Source organism: Rhipicephalus microplus, chromosome 9 (genome assembly GCF_043290135.1).
Source record: "Rhipicephalus microplus isolate Deutch F79 chromosome 9, USDA_Rmic, whole genome shotgun sequence".
Taxonomy (NCBI): domain Eukaryota; kingdom Metazoa; phylum Arthropoda; class Arachnida; order Ixodida; family Ixodidae; genus Rhipicephalus; species Rhipicephalus microplus.
In genome coordinates, this window is record NC_134708.1 from 73764479 (window position 1) to 73785372 (window position 20894).

The 20894-nt window shown below is 45.4% G+C and overlaps 1 protein-coding gene across 8 annotated transcripts in view; it reads right to left on the minus strand.

Moving 5' to 3' along the window:
• LOC119164771 (axotactin-like) overlaps window positions 1-20894 on the minus strand; it is a 245174-nt gene that overhangs the window by 111027 nt on the left and 113253 nt on the right. For all 8 annotated transcript variants that reach the window (XM_075873841.1, XM_075873836.1, XM_075873838.1 and 5 more), the window contains 6 exons: window positions 19826-20092; window positions 18159-18265; window positions 6172-6329; window positions 5205-5353; window positions 3605-3909; window positions 1259-1395 (listed from right to left, as the gene is read on the minus strand). In XM_075873841.1, the coding sequence (XP_075729956.1) occupies window positions 1259-1395; window positions 3605-3909; window positions 5205-5353; window positions 6172-6329; window positions 18159-18265; window positions 19826-20092 (1123 nt within the window). The remainder of the gene's footprint in view (window positions 1-1258; window positions 1396-3604; window positions 3910-5204; window positions 5354-6171; window positions 6330-18158; window positions 18266-19825; window positions 20093-20894) is intronic.

Consider the following 20894-nt stretch of genomic DNA (forward strand, 5'->3'; position numbering starts at 1 on the left):
ATCGTGCGTCCCTCAAAAAAGCGTGTCCTTTATCTATGTATGAAAGTATTGGAGTAAGCCGAGAGAAATTGATTGAGGTCACCGGACAGCCCATACACTCGGTTCTGTACTGCACGTGTGTTCATTCTGCAAAAGTACGATGAAGTACAAAAAGCCACGGCACAAATTTAGAAAAGCTCGCATGCACGGCGAGGCAGCACAGAAGAAGTTGTCAAGGACTATAATATAAATATTCGTGGCGCGACTACTAGCTGTAGAGTATTTTAGATTCATGACGATACGGAGAATGATTAAACGTTCAGTATGACCGCGTACCATCAAGTCTCCAGCAAGTGTTCGAAATTTTTCTGGGAGGTGGTGGTGTGAAAAGGGTATCAGCTCGTCTCTCATAATCATATGGTGGTTTTGGGACGTTAAATCCCATATATCATCATCAAGAGTATAAGCTCGAGTCATGACTCCCCCATCAAGTCTCCAGCAAGTGTTCAAAATTTTTCTGGGGGGTAATGGGGTGAGAATAAGGTTAAGGGGTGGTGGTATGAAAAGGGTGCAAGCTCGAGTCATGACTCCAGTTTTTGATGACGCTGAATATCAATCATTTCGCGAGCAGAATTGTTTGGCTCCTTATGTATCAGTGAGGTACACATTCTGTCAGACGTTTCCTCACTTCCCGTTTTAAAAGTGCGGGTCGATGGCTGTTGCATTTGTACGAAAATACCACATTTTGAACGAGTGACAGAGATGTTACAAGAGCGCCCCAATAAATAGCCATAAATGGAGTTCGGCTGTGCAAGTATGTACCATGCGCATTCTACCACTGCCCTTTTTATTTCGCTTTACATTTTGAATGTACATCAAGCATTATAACATAACTGAAGACCGCTCATTAAGCGAGCAACTTCGGTTTAGATAGTGTACTGCTTTGCAATAATTTCTGACAAGACTACAAGCACATACCGAGTAAGGCGGAGGCTATAGTCTTTGCAAATATTGCAACAAAGTGTCCCGCTGGACTAACACATCAGCGCAGGACGTGGGCTCCAGACGCTGGTGTGTTGTGCACGGGGCTTAAGGCTTCCCCTTTACTGGGACCGATGACAAGTTTAGAATGCACACCTCAAACGAGAGTTTACAGGCACACGTTTACAACACTTGTGCTTAAGCATCCCAGTGAGGCTACTCGACAAGCGGCGAGAGGAAGACCCTCCTATCTGTACAGAGCTTATAAGTTTAGTGAAGGAAAAGAAGGGGTTCTTACTCGTTCTCGAAAATGACGCCGACCTGATGCCAGTGGCCGTCAGTGAGCTGTTTGCCCTTGCTGAGGAACCAGTAGTGCGATGGGTTCGTCTCGTCCGGAACGATGGTGAAGATGGCGGTGCCTTTCTTGAGACGAATCTGCCGACAAACACGAAATACCTTCTAAGCGAAAATATCGGGCATGACTCTCAAGCCAAGTGAATATTTTCGGACACTGCGTGAGTTGAATCAGTCACGCACATGCGCAAATCGTCAACGGCATATATAGTTTACAGATGCTGTCAAGGCAACAAGGAAATAATCACCACAAAAGAATCCGCAAAAAGCACAAGTTAAATTAGTTTTGTCATTTATGAAAATATTTTTATTACAATAAAAACGCCACCGAAACACGAAGGGAAGTTGAAAAAGTCACTTCAAAAACTTCGTAGAGCCGAAATATACGTAACTATGAACGAAAGCAGGAACTTTATTTGAAACACTGCCTCCAGACTAATCTAGATTCGAATTAAAGCACGTTCGACAGTGCATAATTAACAGTTTTTGTGTTTTTATGCCTCTAACGTATGTTTGACTTCAACACTCAACAAATCAAAGTCATGAATAGAAGTGTAGTTGGCGAACGTAATGGTCACATTAAATAACTATATTTCCTAGAAAAAGGCCGAAAAGTGCGACAAACAATTGCGAAATCTTGCAAGTGACTCAGCGAAAAAAACAAGTCCCATTGCGCTAGTGGCAGCGGCCACTCTCGTCAGCGACATTTTTTAAATTCTACTAGTGCGATGACACGCTTTCATACCGTTTTCGAGAACTTTTCACTTAGCACTGCTTTTTGATATAAAGCGAACACCATCAATGCTGCATACCACATTCAGGTTACGTATGTCTTCGCAATCGGCGCTAAACCACTTGGCATCGTGCACCCAGCGATCATCACGTGCAGAGTTGACTTCGCACAATATACCTGCCACTACAGCTCACTGCGCTTTGACGGAAGCCACAAGTACTTCAGCAGCTGACGACTGGCAGTCAATATGTTTCCTTTACTCTCATCACTAATAATCACGTATCTGATCAATATTGCTTCATGATGTAACCACTGCACGAAGCCTCGCTCCAAAGACTTATGGTTGGGCTAGTCTTGGCTCTTTTACGTATTATGCCTCTACAGTCTAGCACGAGTGGCCTACGAAATTACCGAAGTGATGAGGAGGAGTATTAAGTAAGCTGAAATACATAGCATGCGTTTGTGAAGTGTGAAGCAGAGGCTCTTCATACCATCGGAGAACAAAATATCACAGAAGAGAAAGCAGTAAGAGACAAAGGGCATGACTTACGGCGAAGAGCTTGAAAGCAAGTCTAAAGTGTGGTTCCAACAAAGTATAAGAAGTTCGCTGTGTATATAATAAGTTCGACGGTCCCCTAATACTACTTTTCAACAAAGAATGACTGGATGAAAATATTCTAAGACAGACAACGCACGGTGAACCACGTGGTCAGCTACATCTGCCCACACTGCTAAATGGCAGACCCTCTGGCACACCTCCTACTGAAGTGCAAAGTAAGCCTCCCAGGGCAAATAGAGCAGTACCAGATGTGGACCGAAACCTCCACATTGAAGCGTAGGAGGCTGTGATCCCCCAGCCGAATCCGGTCGACGAGCACCCACTCGTCAACTCGTTGCTCGAGCCCAGCGGGCAGTTCAAGCCAGAAGGTTCTCAAGCCAGAAGGTTCTCGGAATAAGGAATCCTCTCACCTTCACTCACAAGCTTTTACACAATAAATGCTTTCTCTCCTAATCAAGAAAGAAAACACCCCCACCTCTCCGAAGGGAAGCTTGAGGAAACGCGAATGCATTGCATAGCATCCACACGGCGTTTTTTCGTACGTGAGAACAAACCGTTATAAGAGTGCACGATTAAAAAATACTATCAAGTGAACAAAGTGAACATCGTTCTCGGCTCAGCATTGGGGTTTCACAGCAGCGTTTCGGGCACATATTTCTGCATGTTCTTGAGAGGCGCCCAGCCAGCGAACGGTCGAGAGTAAGGAGCGAGTGGACGAGAAAGTGGGGTGCAGGGAGGAGAGAGAGTGAACGCCGAGAGATGGAGCCGCGAAGTACTGCACCTGCCCTCTCTTACACTCTCTTGCACCACATGCGCCGGTTGCTAAGGGCGAGGGTAAACGCGTGTGCCCGCAGCTGTTGCTATGGGAGAGGGTGGTTGGCGAATTTCGACGGACGCCTGTCGTAGCCTGGCTGAGAAATGCATTCACATTTAAAACAAACAAAATAGAGAATAAACACTCCGCTGTGATGCCGTTCTGCATGGATTCTTTTACTCACCTCCCAGAAGCCCTGTCCCTTGTCGGAGCGCAGCAGGCTGGATGCGATGACGGTCTCGTTTTGCTGGGTCTTGAAGTCGACGGAGATGTCGAGGCGCGTCTTGCTGGGCAAATTCAGAGTGAGCCGTGACTCGGCGAACGGAAATGTGAGCGGGATGGTGTCCACCAGGGCGCAGCCGTACTCGACGGGAAATATGCCGTTGTGGCGCGCCTTGGGCTCGCCCTTGCGCAGAGACTGCAGGCAATTGTCCTGGTTGAAGTACACCTCGCGGAAGCAGCCCACAAACTGCAGGTCGGTCACTAGCCCTAGAGAGAGAAGACGCACCGGAGTCGCTTACTGCGGATGGTACCGGAGATGCGCCAAAGGGCATGTACGGTCGTAGGTAATCTCAACTGAGAGCCACTCCGCGGTGGTCTGGTGCCTAAGGTACTCGGCTGCTAACCCACAGGACGCGGAATCGAATCCCGGCTGCGGCAGCTGCATTCTGGATAGAGGGGAAGATGGTGTAGGCCCGCGTGCTCAGATTTGAGTGTACATTAAGGAACCCCAGGTGGTTGAAATTTCCGGAGCCCTCCACTACGACGTCTCTCATAATCATATGCTGGTTTTGGGACGTTAAACCCCACATATCAATCAATCTCAACTCAGACATTCTGCAGTGTGTCTTAAAAAGGTTTGATTTACGCCAGCGCCATTAAGGTTTGGATCTTGTTGCTGAGATGTTACTCATGCATACCGATATACTATACAAGCATAACGAGCTATTATCTACGACAACCACGTCCAGCACCCTGCGACTGAACCAGTTCTAGTCACGCTGCAGAACGTTTGAGTTAAGCTTGTTGACGAAAGTACATTTAATTAGAGAGAGACAAAGAGACAGGAAAGGAAAGTGAACGAGCAATATGAATGCGTAATTTTTTCGTGTTTTTTAAGTGTGATTGGGCAATGGGAAATGTTTCCTGTTGATCAATAGGCACGGTCACGTGAATAGGAGCGGTCACGAAAGTGATTATCACGATTGCGATTATCAGCCAATGCGTGCCTCAAGTCGATACGCCTTACGTATACGCCTACGTAAACACACGCGGACCTGTGCATACTGCACCCCGTGGAGCCTCTAACATAGCGGCTATGTGCACAACGCCCGACAGATGGCAGAAATTTTGCATAAGGTTTATGAAAGAGGCAAGCCATGCGTTTTTTTTTCTCTTATCAATACACCGATCTTCCCCCTGCCCCCTCAGAAAGATTTGAGCACCTAATGTGGTTTAGCACTACCTGCAGGACCGGGCACATTGCGAGCTTTGTGCATGTCTTCTTGATTTAAACCGCCTCCGTGATCGGCACACCAATGAGCAGGCGATGACGCTACTACGTGACGTGACGTTGCGTGATGCCAAAGTGACTTCATGACAACGGCACAAATTATGGCTATCTAAGTCCTCGTAATGCTGTCATCGCGACTTCGTCACATGGCGCTGATTCTTTGCACCACTTCTGTAATGCCACTGACGGCCAATATCAGCATTTGATGGGGCATCTAATTAATTATGAAAGATGTTAGCAACGCGAGAAGACACGACATCTAACAAAATACCTGGAGCCTCGTGAGGCACTCCTCCGATGTAGATGTCGGGATCCAAGTGCAGGTAATAGTTGCTGTCGCTGATTCGAAGCGTGTGAATCATCTTGTCCATGTACAGGGTGACTTGGGTTCCGTCGTGAATCATTGTGAAATTGTGCCACCTGAAGAAAGAAGAAAAATGATAACAAGACTCAAACGGATATAAATAAACGGAACGTGAACCACATACTTCTGGTTTCACCATTAGGCTTCTAAGGAACTTGACTGCAGTCCTAGAACGGATGGCACAAACTAGCCAAGCACTTTATCTAGAAGCAACGGGTCAATCCTCAAAAAAAAGGTCACAGTTTCACAGCAAGGATGAAGCAATAAATGAGATAGCAACAAGCGATGTTATACGAAGCAGGCCTGGCAGTTAACTCTTTTGTATCTTTATGTCGCACAAATCTACAAAACGTTGGTGTGAAAAAATACGGCCATTCTAGGGGCACTTTTTGCCAATTCTTCGCGTTGAGAGCGCACTGTGTAGACTCGATACGAGCCGCCTGCTGATGGCTGCCGAGATAGCAAGAGAGACGTCATCCTTAAATTCAAACATCAAAGATGCTGCTTGAGCGACCCGCTCCCTCCCTCCCCGTGTCTTTTCACGGTCGTTAAAGATGGGCATGGTCTTTGTTCTCAGCTTTGACGGCAGGACTCCCGCGCGGGGCTATGCTATTGCATGCGCCCTCCGAGCGATGGAGATGGGCCGACTCGTTTGATCTGTGCTGAAGCCACACTCGTCGCCCCCGCTCGCGCGCTATTACTCGCGGATAGAAGGACTGAAGCAACGATGGGTTTTATCAAATTATAATCTACGCGAGGCACGACGTCAACAGTGACGATAATAATGGCTAAACCCCATCGAAAGGCTCTATATACTTACTTTCGCAACAAAAGAAGGAAAGCTTGCCGATGCAAACTGAGCTTATATACTCACATCTCGTCGTGCAGGTTCGAGCCCATGGTGACGTTCAACAGTCCTCGGCCAAAGTCAATGCTGAAGAAGAGAGCGCCACCTCGTATGCTGGCCGCTACCGTGTTTTTAGGGTCATGCTCGCCCGTAGCTAGGAAAAGGACCGCTTCGGGAACATATATCTGCAGGTTTAAGGCGAAAATTTCACACACATATTTGCAGCATAAAAACAGACTTGGTGGCCACATATAGTCATAGTCCTTCAATACTTTAAATAACATTCATCACGGTGAAACACACTCTCAGTATGATCACTCTAAGAAAAAAAGATTACATGGAGAGTTTTTACTAAGTCTAGACTTTAAACACATATAGATCTCGTTAAATATGTAATTTGGCTATCTATTGAAGCTTCGCATCTCCTAATAATTTGTTTAAAAATGTAATTAACGCTTGAAGGGAGTAATCGTATATATTTAAGAAGAGTTACATATGTATAAATAAAGACTCAGGACAAGGACACACAAAAAAGAGTAACAGGAAATCTTTTAGCACTTTGTGCTGATGTCAACGTTTGACTGAAATTTCTTGAATCTTAGTAGTGCATCATATTAACGACGGAGAAGCGTTACATTAACATTAAACAGTTGTGATTTCTATCAGCTACACCAGTGAACATTAGCCCATAATAGACGACACGAGCCCATAATTCTCAATAGACCACTCCAATTAGCCAATGACAACTAATATTTATCTGTAAGGTATGCGATGTAAGAAGGTATAACATGGAGAGAATTGAACACGCTCTGAAAAACGGAGGAAACGTCAAAGCAGTGAAGAGAAAACTTAGGATAGGCAAAAGTCGGATGTATGCACTAAGGGACAAAGAAGGCAAAATAACTACTAATATGGATAGGATAGTTAAAATAGCGGAGGAGTTTTACAGAGATCTTTACAGTAGCCGAGACAACCACGACCTTAATACTATAAGAACTAGCAGTACCCCAGATGACACCCCACCAGTAATAAAAGAAGAAGTCAGAAAAGCTTTGGAGAGCATGCAAAGAGGCAAAGCTGCTGGTGAGGATGAGGTAACATCAGATCTGCTGAAAGATGGGGACAGATTGTGTTAGAAAAACTAGCCACCCTGTTTACGAGGTGTCTCCTGACGGGAAGAGTACCAGAGTCTTGGAAGAACGCTAACATCATCTTAATAAATAAGAAAGGAGATGACAAGGACTTGAAGAATTACAGGCCGATCAGCTTGCTCTCTGTAGTACACAAGCTATTTACAAAGGTAATTGATAACAGAGCACAGAAAACATTAGAATTCAATCAACCAAAGGAACAAGCAGGATTTCGAACAGGCTACTCAACAATTGACCACATTCATACTATCAATCAGGTAATGGAGAAATGCTCAGAGTATAACCAACCCCTATACATACATAGCCTTCATAGATTACGAGAAGGCGTTTGCTTCAGTAGAAATATCAGCCGTCTTGCAGACACTGCGGAATCAGGGCGTAGATGAAGTATATATAAACATTCTGGAAGAAATCTACAGGGGATCAACTGCTACCATAGTGCTTCATAAAGAAAGCAACAAAATACCAATCAAGAAGGGTGTAAGGCAGGGGGACACAATCTCCTCAATGCTATTTACCGCGTGCTTACAGGAGGTTTTCAGAAGCCTAGAATGGAAACAGTTAGGAATAACAGTTAATGGAGAATACCTTAGTAACCTGCGCTTCGCCGATGACATTGCATTGCTGAGTAAATCAGGGGACGAATTGCAACAAATGATTACGGAGTTAGACAGAGAGAGCAGAAAGGTGGGTCTTAAAATTAATCTGCAGAAAACGAAAGTAATTTACAACAACCTCGGAAAGGAGCAGCGCTTCGAGATAGGTAATAGTCCACTTCAAGTTGTAAAAGACTATGTCTACTTAGGGCAGGTAATAACCGCGGAGCCAAACCACGAGATTGAAGTAACTGGAACAATAAGATTGGGGTGGAGCACATTTGGTGAGCACTCCCAAATTATGACAGGTAGATTGCCACTATCCCTCAAGAGGAAGGTATGTAACAGCTGTATCTTGCCGGTACTTAGCTATGGAGCAGAAACCTGGAGACTTACAAAGAGGGTTCAGCTTAAATTGAGGACGACACAGCGAGCAATGGAAAGAAAAATGGTAGGTGTAACCTTAGAGACAAGAAGAGAGCAGAGTGGATTAGGGGACAAACGGGGGTTAAGGATAACATAGTTGAAATAAAGAAGATGAAATGGACAAGGGCCGGGCATGTAACGCGTAGACAGGATAACCGCTGGTCATTAAGGGTAACAAACTGGATTCCCAGAGAAGGGAAGCGGGTTAGGGGGAGACAGAAGGTTAGATGGGCACATGAGATTAAGAAGTTTGCGGGTATGAATTGGCAGCAGCAAGCACAGGACCGGGTTAACTGGCGGAACACGGGAGAGGCCTTTGTCCTGCAGTGGACGTAGTCAGGCTGATGATGATGATGACGATGCTGATTTATCTGGGCGAGACTGTGCGAAAAAACAGAGCGAGCTTCGCACAACGCGGTTCTGATGATGGCATTTTATTTCGTTTAGGCCCTCGTGATGTTAAGGAATGAAATTACATATATAGACCTCTTTCAAAATCATAAAGTTCGCTTTCCTGCTATGCAGTTTGAACAACTAATGACGGAATTACTCCAAACAGCTGGTTCAAGTGTCGTTTGCTTACGCAATTACGTGCAAAATGTAGAGTCAGTTCTCTTGATATAAACTCTCATAATAGGCAAGCCCAAGCATGTTTAACTACAACCGTGTCTCTGCTTGAAGCAGAACAGGTGCCATGATTATATGGGAAAATATGCAGTGTAGAGAAGCACACATGCGATTTGTGAAAGGGGTTCATTGTGTATGTTTTAACTTTGTTGCCCTGTTACTTATTCCACAATGTACTAATGATGGCAAACGTTTTGGAAGAAATGCACATTGCTCAGAACCTACAGATATCAGGGGGGGGTCACCCCAGGTAACCTACTTTTCTTCATTTTTTTCCTCTTGAAATCATGAGCTCCACGAGTCGAATATATAACGGCACAAATTTTAAAGCTTCCGGTAATCTTAAAGAGATGACACGACTTCGTTTGTGCTTCAATGTGACATGTTACGTTTGCTTTCTTTCGTCTGCCATCTTCCTCAAAGCGCACTAGATGGTGAGTCTGAGGTATTTTTTATGATATAAAACCTTATTCTGTTGATAGTGCAAGAGAGCATGTTTTGTGAGAAGCTAACGCTAAGGAATGCAAAAATAAAAAGCTGTACCCAGTACCGAGCGTCATGTTACTGAAGTTGGTGGTCACCCTTGCATGAAAGGTCTTAGAAGTCTGGTGATACATATTATGGGAGCGGGGGCTTAGGGCGCACCAACTGAAGAAGGAGAGACCGATGAACGATACCATGCTCACATCTCGCGCTCAGCAGACAGTTGCGGCCGAGGCTTGCACGAGTAAAAAAGTGTTCTTTTGTGCCTCATTTTTCCCTATAAGGAGTTTCTGGCCAGCCACCGGCCAGAACTCCACAATATATATTATCACAGTCGGAACTTCGCTGAATTGTGCCATTCTTGATATCGATCTTACACGTCAACACGAAATGTTTCTCTGACGCGCCCATGGCAAGAGTACTACTTATGCTTTGTCCTTATTGTGTCGATAGCATTGAACATCATGCTGTCGGAGGTGCTAATACCAAGAAGTCTAGAAATAAAAGCTCTACTCGATCAGTATACTGAGCACCGTGTCACTAAATTTCGTGATCATCTGGGGTGATCAGCATGCATGAAACCCTGAGAAGGGTAGGCTATTAATATACTGTTTTCTATCGTTCTATGTAAATGTTTTGCAAGGTATATGCAAACACTCCCAATAATAAGATGGATGTGTGCTGCATACAAGGTCCCTTTGCTCCTACAGAGAAAAGAGGACTTCTTCGCAGCCTTTCACCGAAAGTGACCAGTAGATCATTACCACATGGTGATGACCTCAGGTGACAACCTCATAATTTTTAACTGAAATTGCCATTTGTTTTGGTGAGAAAGGCATATCCCAAGAGAGAGCCCACCTTTTAAATGGGAAGCATTTTTTAGCAAACTTCAGCAATTTTGCGCTTATCTATCTATGTATCTAGCCGCCTACGACTTTTAGCTCTTCTGGCCGTTTTCATAACGGTATCCATACAAAATTTGCTATTATATAACATGACTGTATGAAGAACATATTTGACTAGTCATAACATGAAAATCGTGACATGTATGTCATGATTTACATTTCTCGGTCGTGCAGCTCTTGCGGTGGTTTCATTCCCATCGCTTGTTGCAAAACTAGTATGGTATGACATGACTGCATGCCGAACACAAGTGACAGACCCTAACATAAAGATCATAATATGCGTGTCATGTAACAACATGACCACGTGCCATGCTCATGATGCACTCGTGGTTGTTTCCAGCGTTCCTCCATCAAGAAAAGAGGGAGACGCAGTGCTTTTTCGGTAACGCATCGGCGCGAAATGCAGAATGTTGCATTCCGCGCCAACTGCCGTCGGGCTGCGCCGAAAGACGCTGGTCAGGGCAGTCGCGCCTGGCGTCAGACAATAGAGTGCTCGAGTTTTTCTAACGTTGCGTCGATGTGCCCAGCGTGCACGCGCGTCAACGCTACATTGAAGTATATCGGGCCCTTCATGATGCGCTCGAGGCCGTTTCGCTAACTTCACATATAGCAAATTCGCTGTTACGTGACGTTAATGAATGACGAAAGTATATGAATGGTGCAAACATGATACTGCTGACAAGCCTGTCATTTAGGAAAATGACAACATACCACACTCTCAGCATGCTCGCTGTCGTTTCGCTAGCTCTACATGTACTAAACTTGGTATCACGTGACGTGAAAAAATGACGAAGGTAAACGACACATCCAAACTTGATAATCATGACACGTAAGTCATGTTTAACATAATTTACCTCCGCCTCGTAATATTTTGCAGATTTTAGAGTAACATATCAACCTTCCTCATTCGTGCTCCGCATATCATCGGTTCACGCTGTACGTGGGATCTGCCTTTTTTTTTCAATAAAACTCTGTTTGCCGCCAAAATTGGAGTTCCATGCATGAAAGAGTTCAACTGTGTTGGCCAAAAGAGCTTGCAAGAAGCTATGTGTGGTGGCCAAATATCGATCATGACATAAAGATATGTGTCGGCTCTTGTCACGCGTGCGCAGACACGCGCAGTTTGCCAGTGAAAGCGCCGCTCCATCCATGGTCCTGGCCGACGTGTCCTTGGCAACGCCTACACATGGACTTTGCAGGTCCAATAAAAGGTATATCATACTTAGTAGTAGTTGACGCCCATTCTAAGTGGCCAGAAGTATGTTCCATGACCACCACTACTTCAGAGGCAACCATTGCTTGCATTCATGAACCTTTCTGCAGATTTGGATTTCCAGAAACACTCGTGTCTGACAACGGAAGCCAGTTCATTTCTGCAGAGTTCCAAGCCTACCTCAAGCACAGGGGCATCCGGCACCTAAGAACCGCACCGTATCACCCAAGTAGCAACGGACTGACTGAACGTTTTGTTCAGACTTTGAAGTCAGCGCTCCGCAAGACCAGTCTGAGGAGCGCCAGTGAGGAGTTAGCTGACTTCCTTCTGGCGTATCGTAATACCCCTCATGCTACGACAGGGGAGGCCCCTTCCACTTTGCTCCTGGGGAGACGCCTGCGGACCAGACTAGACCTGTTACGACCAGCGGTCGAGAACAGAGTGCGCCAGCGGCAGTTCGACCAGACAAGGCGTCACTCATGTCGCAACGTCATCGCTGTTGGTGGTGCCGTTCATGTGCGCAATGTCCGATCGGGACCAAAGTGGCTGTGTGCAACAGTTCTTGCCCGTACGGGACCAGTGTCATATCGGTTAAGTGCAGTGACTCCTCGTGGTGTGTTCCAGTGGGTGCATCACCAAAATCACATTCGCAACGATAACACCGGCATCGCCAAGGAGTTCGAACTACCCTTCAGTGAAAGGCAGCAAGAAGTTGCCACAGAGGTCCCAACCTGCGACTCATCACATGACGTCGACAGCTCGCTCACCGCACAAAGTGAACCGGCGGACACTGCAAACGCTCCTAGCGAACGTCGCTACCCGCAGAGACAGCGTCGCCCACCTGATCGCTTTGTGTCGTGAACTTTTTGGACAATGCTTGGGGATCCAAATAAGTGTGGAAGTGTCGCATATCTGTAAGTGTCGCATATCTGTACATGCGTGCTTGTGCGATACACTGTCACGCGGCCCATATCCCAACACCCTCGCCCACGATGTGAATATAAGCACATGGCGCGCGCTGGGCAGGGGGCACTTTCCTTCAGCACTCTTGGTTATCGCTATGTTGCTGGCATGCGAATAAAGCATGTTTGAGCACTGGCGGTGTCTTCATACCCGGAAGCCCTGGAACACGACACGCACTGACCCTGACGAAAACTTGCGTGCGGGGTTAGTGGCGCTAACTGCCAATGCAGCCTTTCACCAAAAGAAACGATGAGTTTCTCAAAATAAACGCTGAGTTTCTTAGAATAAACACTCGGTGTAGACAGTGCGAGCCCAATACGAGCAACAAAAGACCTGCACTTCTAGGGGGGGTGCCGCAGCCATTTTTGCAAAGGCTCTGGATCGACTCTATTTTGTCTACCCCAAGGAAGGAACTAGAATCAGTCAAGAAGATGAGATTAAGCCTCTGAGATAATCCATTTTCACTGTTTCTTAAAGCTTACACAGCGATTGTAAACTTATCTTTCTTTCTTTCTGAAACGCAATCCTCAATAAAAAAATTGCCAGATCCCACATACACTGGGAATCTGTGATATGCGAGGCACTAATGAGAAAGGTTTATACGTCACTTTAAAGTCAGCAGAATTTTACGCGGTGGAGGTAAATGATGCCGTACATGACTTCCATGTCATGATTATCATGTTTGGATGTGTCATTTACCTTCGTCATCTATTCAGGTCACCTGATACCAAACTTAGTATATGTGAAGCTAGTGAAACGGCCGCGAGAGCGTGGTATGTTGTAATGTTCTTACATAGCATGTGTTTCCAGACTATCATGTTTGCAACAGCTACATTCGCCCTCCATTGACGTCACGTAACACCAAAGTTAGTATATGTAGAGCTAGCAAAATGGCTTCGAATGCATAATGAAGAGCCCATTATGCTCCAGTGTAGCGCTAACGTGCGCGTACACTGGGCACAGCGACGCTGCGTTAGCAAAACGCGAGCACCTATAGTCTGACGCAGGCGCGACCAGCGTTCGTCTACTCGGCCTGACGACAACCGGCGCGAAATGCGACATGCTGCGTTTCGCACTAATGCGATAGAGTAACATTACTCTACGCTGATGCGTTACCCAGACAACACTGCGTCCTCCTCTTTTAGGGGCGAAGCTCTTTATAACGACATCCGTTCGTCCATCGTAGCCGTTGTAATGCGTAACAAGTACAACATTTTGACCTCCAAGATGGTGCCGTTAAAGAGATTTCTTCTGTGCGTTGTTGAACAATAAAAGATAGTGCTCAATGTACATGCCAATTGCTGCTAAGGGAAAATGAGAGACAGGAGAGTTCGGCTTTTAGTTAACGGGCAAGCTGCGAACTTTTTATTGTTCAACAACGCACAGAAGACAAGAAAGGGTTGCTACATTACACTCACTGGGCGTAAGCTCCTAGGTTTTAGAAAGGTTTATCGAGCGTTGGGCTGCAGTTCCATAAATACAGTGAACTAGTATATACCATGAACTTGAGGTGGTTAAAGGTGGGAAGTAGACACGAAGCGCAAGCCGTAAGAAGGTGTGCGTGTGCCTCCTCACGTTCAGTCCTTGGAATGTCCGCTAGATGGCGGTGCTTCTATATGAGGAATATATGATGAAAAGATGCGAGACGGTGGTACTTGGAATGTTGAATAGGTGGACGAACGGACACACATACAGATGCATAGACGGGCGCACGGATGGCTGCACGGACGGACGGACGCAGGAGGGGATGCATGGACGAAACCAGGGGCGGGTGCACAGATGAACGTGTGGACACACAAACAGATGCACGCACGGATGGGCGGATGGACGCACGGGCAGTTGCACAGATGCATGCATGGATGGACGGAAGCAAGAACGACTGAACGGACGGACGCTTCGCCCCACTATTCATCATTCACTCCGTGGATATGCTGCCATTTTCGGTGGCAGAGGGACGCCGGACGTGCTCAAACACACATGCATCAAAGCAACGCAGCGCAGCTTGCACCTGCGAGTATATGGCAGGACCGGCGCCCGGGCGTGATGCGACGAAATGAACGTAGGCGAGCACGCGTACCACGTCACGTCAAAATGCATTGGCGCCTTGACTGTGGCATGTAGTCATGTTCTCACATGACACGCATGTTGTGATTATCATGTTTGTCCCAGTCACATACCTTCATCACCTATTGATGTCACCTAATACCAACTTTGGTATATGTGAAGCTAGCGAAATGGCCGCGAGTGCATCATGAGTGTGGCTTGTAGTCATGTTACATGACACGCATGTCTTCATTATCATGTTTGAATATGTCATTTACCTTTGTTGTCCGTTCGCGTCGTGTAATACCGAGTTTGGCACATGTGAAGCTAGCGAAATGGCCGCGAGCACATCATGAGTGTGGCATGTAGTCATGTTGTTACATGACACGCATGTTTATCATGTTTGCAACAGCATCATACCTTCGTCATCCATTGACATCCCGCAATACCAAATTTGTTATAAGTGAACCCAGCGAAACGGCCGCGAGCGCATCATGAGCATGGCATATAGTCATGTTGTTACACGACACTCATCTCATGATTATCATGTTTGCACTATTCACATACCTTTGTCATTCATTCACATACCGTAATACCAAATTTGGCATATGTGACGCTAGCGAAATGGCCCCGAGTGCATCATGAGCGTGGCATGTAGTAATGTTGTTACATGACACGCATATTGTGATCTTTATGTTAGAGTCTGTCGCTTGTGTTCGCCATGCAATTACGTCATGCCATACGTTTTGCAACATGCCATGTGAACGAAACCACCGCAAGAGCTGCAGGACCAGTAAATGTAAATCATGTAATTCATGACATATGTATGCGACTAGTCAAATATGTTCTTAACACAGTCATGTTATGCCATACCAAGTTTGGTATCGATAACATTATTGAAACGGCCAGGAGAGCTAAATGTCGTAGGCGGCTAGATGTATATATAGATAGATAGATAGATAGATCGATCGATAAATAGATAGATACTTACGCTCAAAGTTGCTGAAGATCGCTCAGAAATACTTCGCATTTATAAAGATTGGCAGATCCCACGAACAGTACGAATCGATGATATGCGAAGAACGAATGAGAAATGTTGATATGTCCCTTTAAAATCAGCGCAACACTACGAGGTAGAAGTAAATGATGACGTACAGAATTTTCATGTCATGACTATCATGTTTCAATGTGTCGTTTCCCTTCTTGATCTATTCACGTCACGTGATACGAAGTTTAGTATATATGGAGCTAGCGAAACAGTAGCGAGACGCTATGAGCATGATATGTTGTCATGTTCTTACACGACACACGTGTCAGGATTATCATGTCTGTACCAGTGATATATTTTGTTATCCACTGAGGTCCCGTAACACAAAACTTGGTATATGTGGAGCTAGCAAAACGGCCGCGAGCTCATCATGAAGGGACCAATATAATCAAGTGTAGCGTTGACGTGCGTGGACGTCAAGCGTGACAAGGCGCGACAAGCATGCGTCGACACAGCCCGACGGCAACTGGTGTGAAATACGACATGCTGCATTTCGCACCGATGCGTTACCCAGACAACACTGCGTTTCCCTCTTTTCATGACGTAGGGACGCCTACGCGCTGATACGCACGTGCTTCAAAGTAACGCAGCGCGGCACGCGTCTGCGAGTATATGACAGCACAGGCGCCTGGCATGGAAACACCGGTGTGACGCGATAAAAAGAATACCAGCGAGCACGCGCACCCCGTCACGTCAAAATGCATTGGCCCCTTCATGGTGGCATGTCATGTTCTCACATGACACGCATCTCATGATTATCATGCTTGCACCAGTCACATACCTTCGTCATCCATTGGCGTCACATAATACCGCATCGGCCATATGCGAAGCAAGCGAAATGGCCACGAGCGCATCATCAGTGTTGCATGTAGTCATGTTGTTACATTACACGGATACCGAGATTACCATTTTGGATGTGTCATTTACTTATGTCATCTGTTCGCGTCACGTAATACCGAATTTGGTATAAATGAAGCTAGCGAAATGGGCGCGAGTGCATCATGAGCATACCATGTAGTCATGCTGTTACATTACACGCATATGGTGATTATCATGTTTGGATATGTCATTTATCTATGTCGTACGTTCGCGTCGAGTTACACCAAGTTTGGTACATCTGAAGCTAGCGAAAAGGCCGCGAGCACATCATGAGCGTAGCATGTAGTCATGTTGTTACATGACATGCCTCTCATGATTATCATGTTTGCACCAGTGACATACCTGCGTCATCTATTCACGTCCTCGATATATGTGACTCTAGCGAAATGGCCGCGAGTGCATCATTAGCGTGGCATGTAGTCATGTTCTTATGTGACATGTACGTCATGATTTTCATGTTATGGTCCGTCGCTTGTGTTCGCCATGCAATCATGTCATACCATACCAGTTTTGCAACATGCCATGTGAACGAAACCACCACAAAACCTGCAGGACCATGAAAACCATGAAATATAAATCATGGCATTCATTACATACTTGTCGTGATTTTCATGTTATGACTCGTCAAACATGTTCTTCATACAGTCATGTTATGCTATACCAAGTTTGGTATTGATAGCATTATCGAAATGGCCAGGATAGCTAAAAGTCGGAGGCGTCTAGATAGATAGATAGATAGATACGCCTAAAATCATCGAAGTTCGCCAAGAAATACTTCGCATTTAAAAATGGCTCCGTATCCGCATGTTAATGTGCAAATGTCGTCGAAAGACAATAGTCTTGCGTTGGGAGAGTTTGAATAAAACGTTTATTTATTGTTTTGTGCAAGAAAATCGGTGAATGGTTTTCTGAAGGCGCTGCGTTAGAGTGCCTCGAGCGTGCAGTGGAGGCGAACAAGCGCTCAAAGTCACGTGACACATGGGATGTGAGCGCTATCTGGCAGTTATCTTGGGAAACTAAACGCGCGGCTCTGAGAGGGGCGTGCGGGTGTAGAACGCAAGGCGACGGGTATGTGCCACCTCCTTGACGTCTTAGCAAAGCGTTTGAAACACTTACACTTTCCTTTTCGTGCACGCGTTGCATGGTAAGCACCACATAATATAATGCTACGGTCCTTAGAATAACTTAGGTATGCCTCTTCTAGTAAAAGATGCGCATACAGATTATATGGGTGTTGTTATGGTGCCTCAGATATGTGCGATAATTGCTTTTTTTGACAATCCCACACGTATGAACGCTCAATCTTGGGCAACACTGGCGGGCGCTGCAGATGGTGTCGGCCGTTTGGGATATCCACTTGTGCCGTTTGAAGTGCCCGGTGCCGTTAAGGGTGGACAAACAGACAAATGGATAGACAGGCAGACAGGCAGGCAGACAGACAGACCCAAATTTTCGCGTCGAAGGTCCCCAAGAAAGGCTATCGTCTTTAAGAAACACAAGCGTAACCCGGAAGCGTAAGTATTGTAGCTGATAAAAACATCGCAGGACGTCACGAGGGCTGCTCCTGGTACCCTCCGCGTCTGCAGTAACCCGGTAGTGCGTAAGACTTCGTTATTACGGTTACACAAAAAACGATGAAAAGCAATTATTGGTAAAGTAACCGAAACAAACAGCACTCACCCTGAACATCATGCTGATCCGGTTGAAGTCCGAGTGGACGCGATCTTTCCAGTCGTAGATGCGGTACGTGATGTAAGAGTTGCCCCTCAATGTGACCGTTGTCAGATCTGTGAATCAAAGGACGAGAAAGATTAACATATTCGATGGAGAGGTTCATTTATCGTGTTGGACGCTGAGGGACTCAAAAATACATGCTCGCTTTATGACTATGCACTCCTGTGATTCAGTACCCGAGGTATTTTTTCATAGCATTCCTAATGTTGCCTCGTGTAACAGAACAATAGTCGTTTTCCTGTTTGCAACGCACACTCTCCTACTTTTTAATTAATACTAACCCCTATTCTGTGCATAATTAGAAGGGATTAAATGAGAAATTTAAGAAAACTATGTATTTGGTGAAACTGATTAATTTGAATGGTGCCGAGGACAGGACACGAACTATAACACGTTTTCCAATTTTCTTGTGCCTGTGAGATAACTGGTGTTTGTATGGAATCACGGCTATCCTTTCACGTTCTGTATCCATGTTGCTCGAATTCTGTCGCTGCCTCTCCTCTGCCTTATTATTCCGCAGGATAGTCTCAGCAACAGAAGCGATAAACGCCTCAGGGAAACCCGAAGCCTTATGCCGGGAAACTTGAGTTTTGAAGCTCGCCGAGATATTGTGGGTGCATGATCTATTTAAGGCATTCTTAAGACAGGTTCATGCTATGCCTCGCCTAACTAACTTGCTGTGAGCGGAAGGAAAAGGATATATATATATATATATATATATATATATAGCAACAGGTTCTTATTCAACCTGCTGATATTCAACACCAGGCTTCAATTGCTAAAGCGCGCACATTCACTTCCGTAGAAAATGGGTAAGCAAACTTGTAAATTTATGTGTTCAGGATGACAGAAGCATATGTATGGGTCGCAACGAAGAACTTCCGAGCTTCCTTCGAGAAAACAAATCAACATTTTCAAAGAGATTATGAAAACGTAAACGTGCACATTGTCACGAAATTTGCCATTTCTACTGCGCTCCTATTTCAGTTCGTGTTCGCAATGTGCTGCTAAGAATCGGTACGACTACCAAATAAACACTTATTATTACCCATATTCCTGTTATAGTTAATGCTATCTGTTTTTTATATGCAGCCTATCGAGCCTGCACGCTTATCGTGAGTGTTTTTTTTTTCGGTTTATAATATTATGAGCTTGTCTAAGAAGAGTGTGCTTATTTCTTGTTCACTTTTGAGTGGGCTCATGCTCCTTTCCGAATGAATGAATGAATGAATGAATGAATGAATATACTGTCATAGTCTAGTAGTAAGCATTAGTAACTGTTCGATAAAAAAGATTTTTAAAATTTCTTCAGCAATCCTATAACAAAAGAATATGCTAACTGGATGGAAATAAAATTAATAAGTTAAAGTAAAGTACTAAAGTAAACAAACTTACTGTATGCAAATAAATTGTAAATAAATAAGAACGTATTGTCCCATAAATAGAACGAACAAAAGGCCAGCTTAGAAAGTGGGTTTCTAGTCTGCTAATCATCACAGGGGTAAGGAAGAAAGGAAGAGAAAGAGGAAGTATGATGATGGCAGGCACTTATGGTACAGTACAAAGAAATGACAAGCAAGTTGTTTTATGCAACAGGGAGTCGGAAGTCTTACTGTCGTATCCACACATGTGGTCCTCGTAGTGGGTGCCGTAGCAGTCGCATCCGTAGTAGCTGTAGTGGTTGACGCAGCGGCCCCCGTTGAGGCAGAAGTCGTACTTGTCGCACAGGTCGACGCAGTCCCTCACCACGTCCTCCTCGACAGTGAGCGCGGCGTCCACGGAACTGCCGTTCTCCAGCCTGAAGCTGACCCGCCCGAGGCATCCGAAGAAGCTGTCCGTGTTGTAGTGCATGTCCACGGAGGAGTTCTTCGGGTCGATGGCTGCACCCAGCACAAGTAAAGAACGATAGGTCCGATTTAAGTTGAGACAGCCCGAAGGGCTTTGGCGTCCCCAAACCACGACATGATGAAGGACGTCGTAGTGGAGGATTGGGGAAATTTCGACTATGTAGGGTTGTTTAGCACGCACCCTAATCTATAAGTAGGCCTTGAGAATTTTCGCCTCCACCGAAAAGGCAGTCGCCGTGGCCGGTATTCGATCCCGCGGACTAAGGGTTAGCAGATCACCATAACCACAAGACTACCGCGGCGGGTAGACTGCAGGAAGGCGATCGTGAGGCTGTAGAAGCGGAAAAGCTAGCTACGCCTACATGCGCTGACCAACATAGCCCATCTCTTACAAATACTGGTCGACATTTCAAATCGATCGACAATCTAGCACTTGCCGGGATTGGTTGGAATGTATACAAAGTGTCCCACTTATCACAGAGCACGCTTCTTTAAAAAGAAACAGCATTATGCCAAGCAAAACAAGTGCACATAGTTCCCAGTATATTGCAGTATTTACTACAAATTTTTTTGGTTAATGACAAAAATAATTAGTCATAACTGTATATGTAACTCCAGAAGTGCTCACCTAGTTATGAAAAGGTCATTGAGGCAGTTGTGCGCATTTTGAAACGCCACCTGCCTATGCTACTTTTAGCAACACGCTGATTGCGTGTTCATTGTTTCCTGTTAATAAAAAAGACGACGAAATAAAAAAATAAAAAGTGACTACGCTTTCACACTCAAAATAAAGCAGTGCCCTAAAATGAAGTTACTGCAAGATCCGCTCTACCTC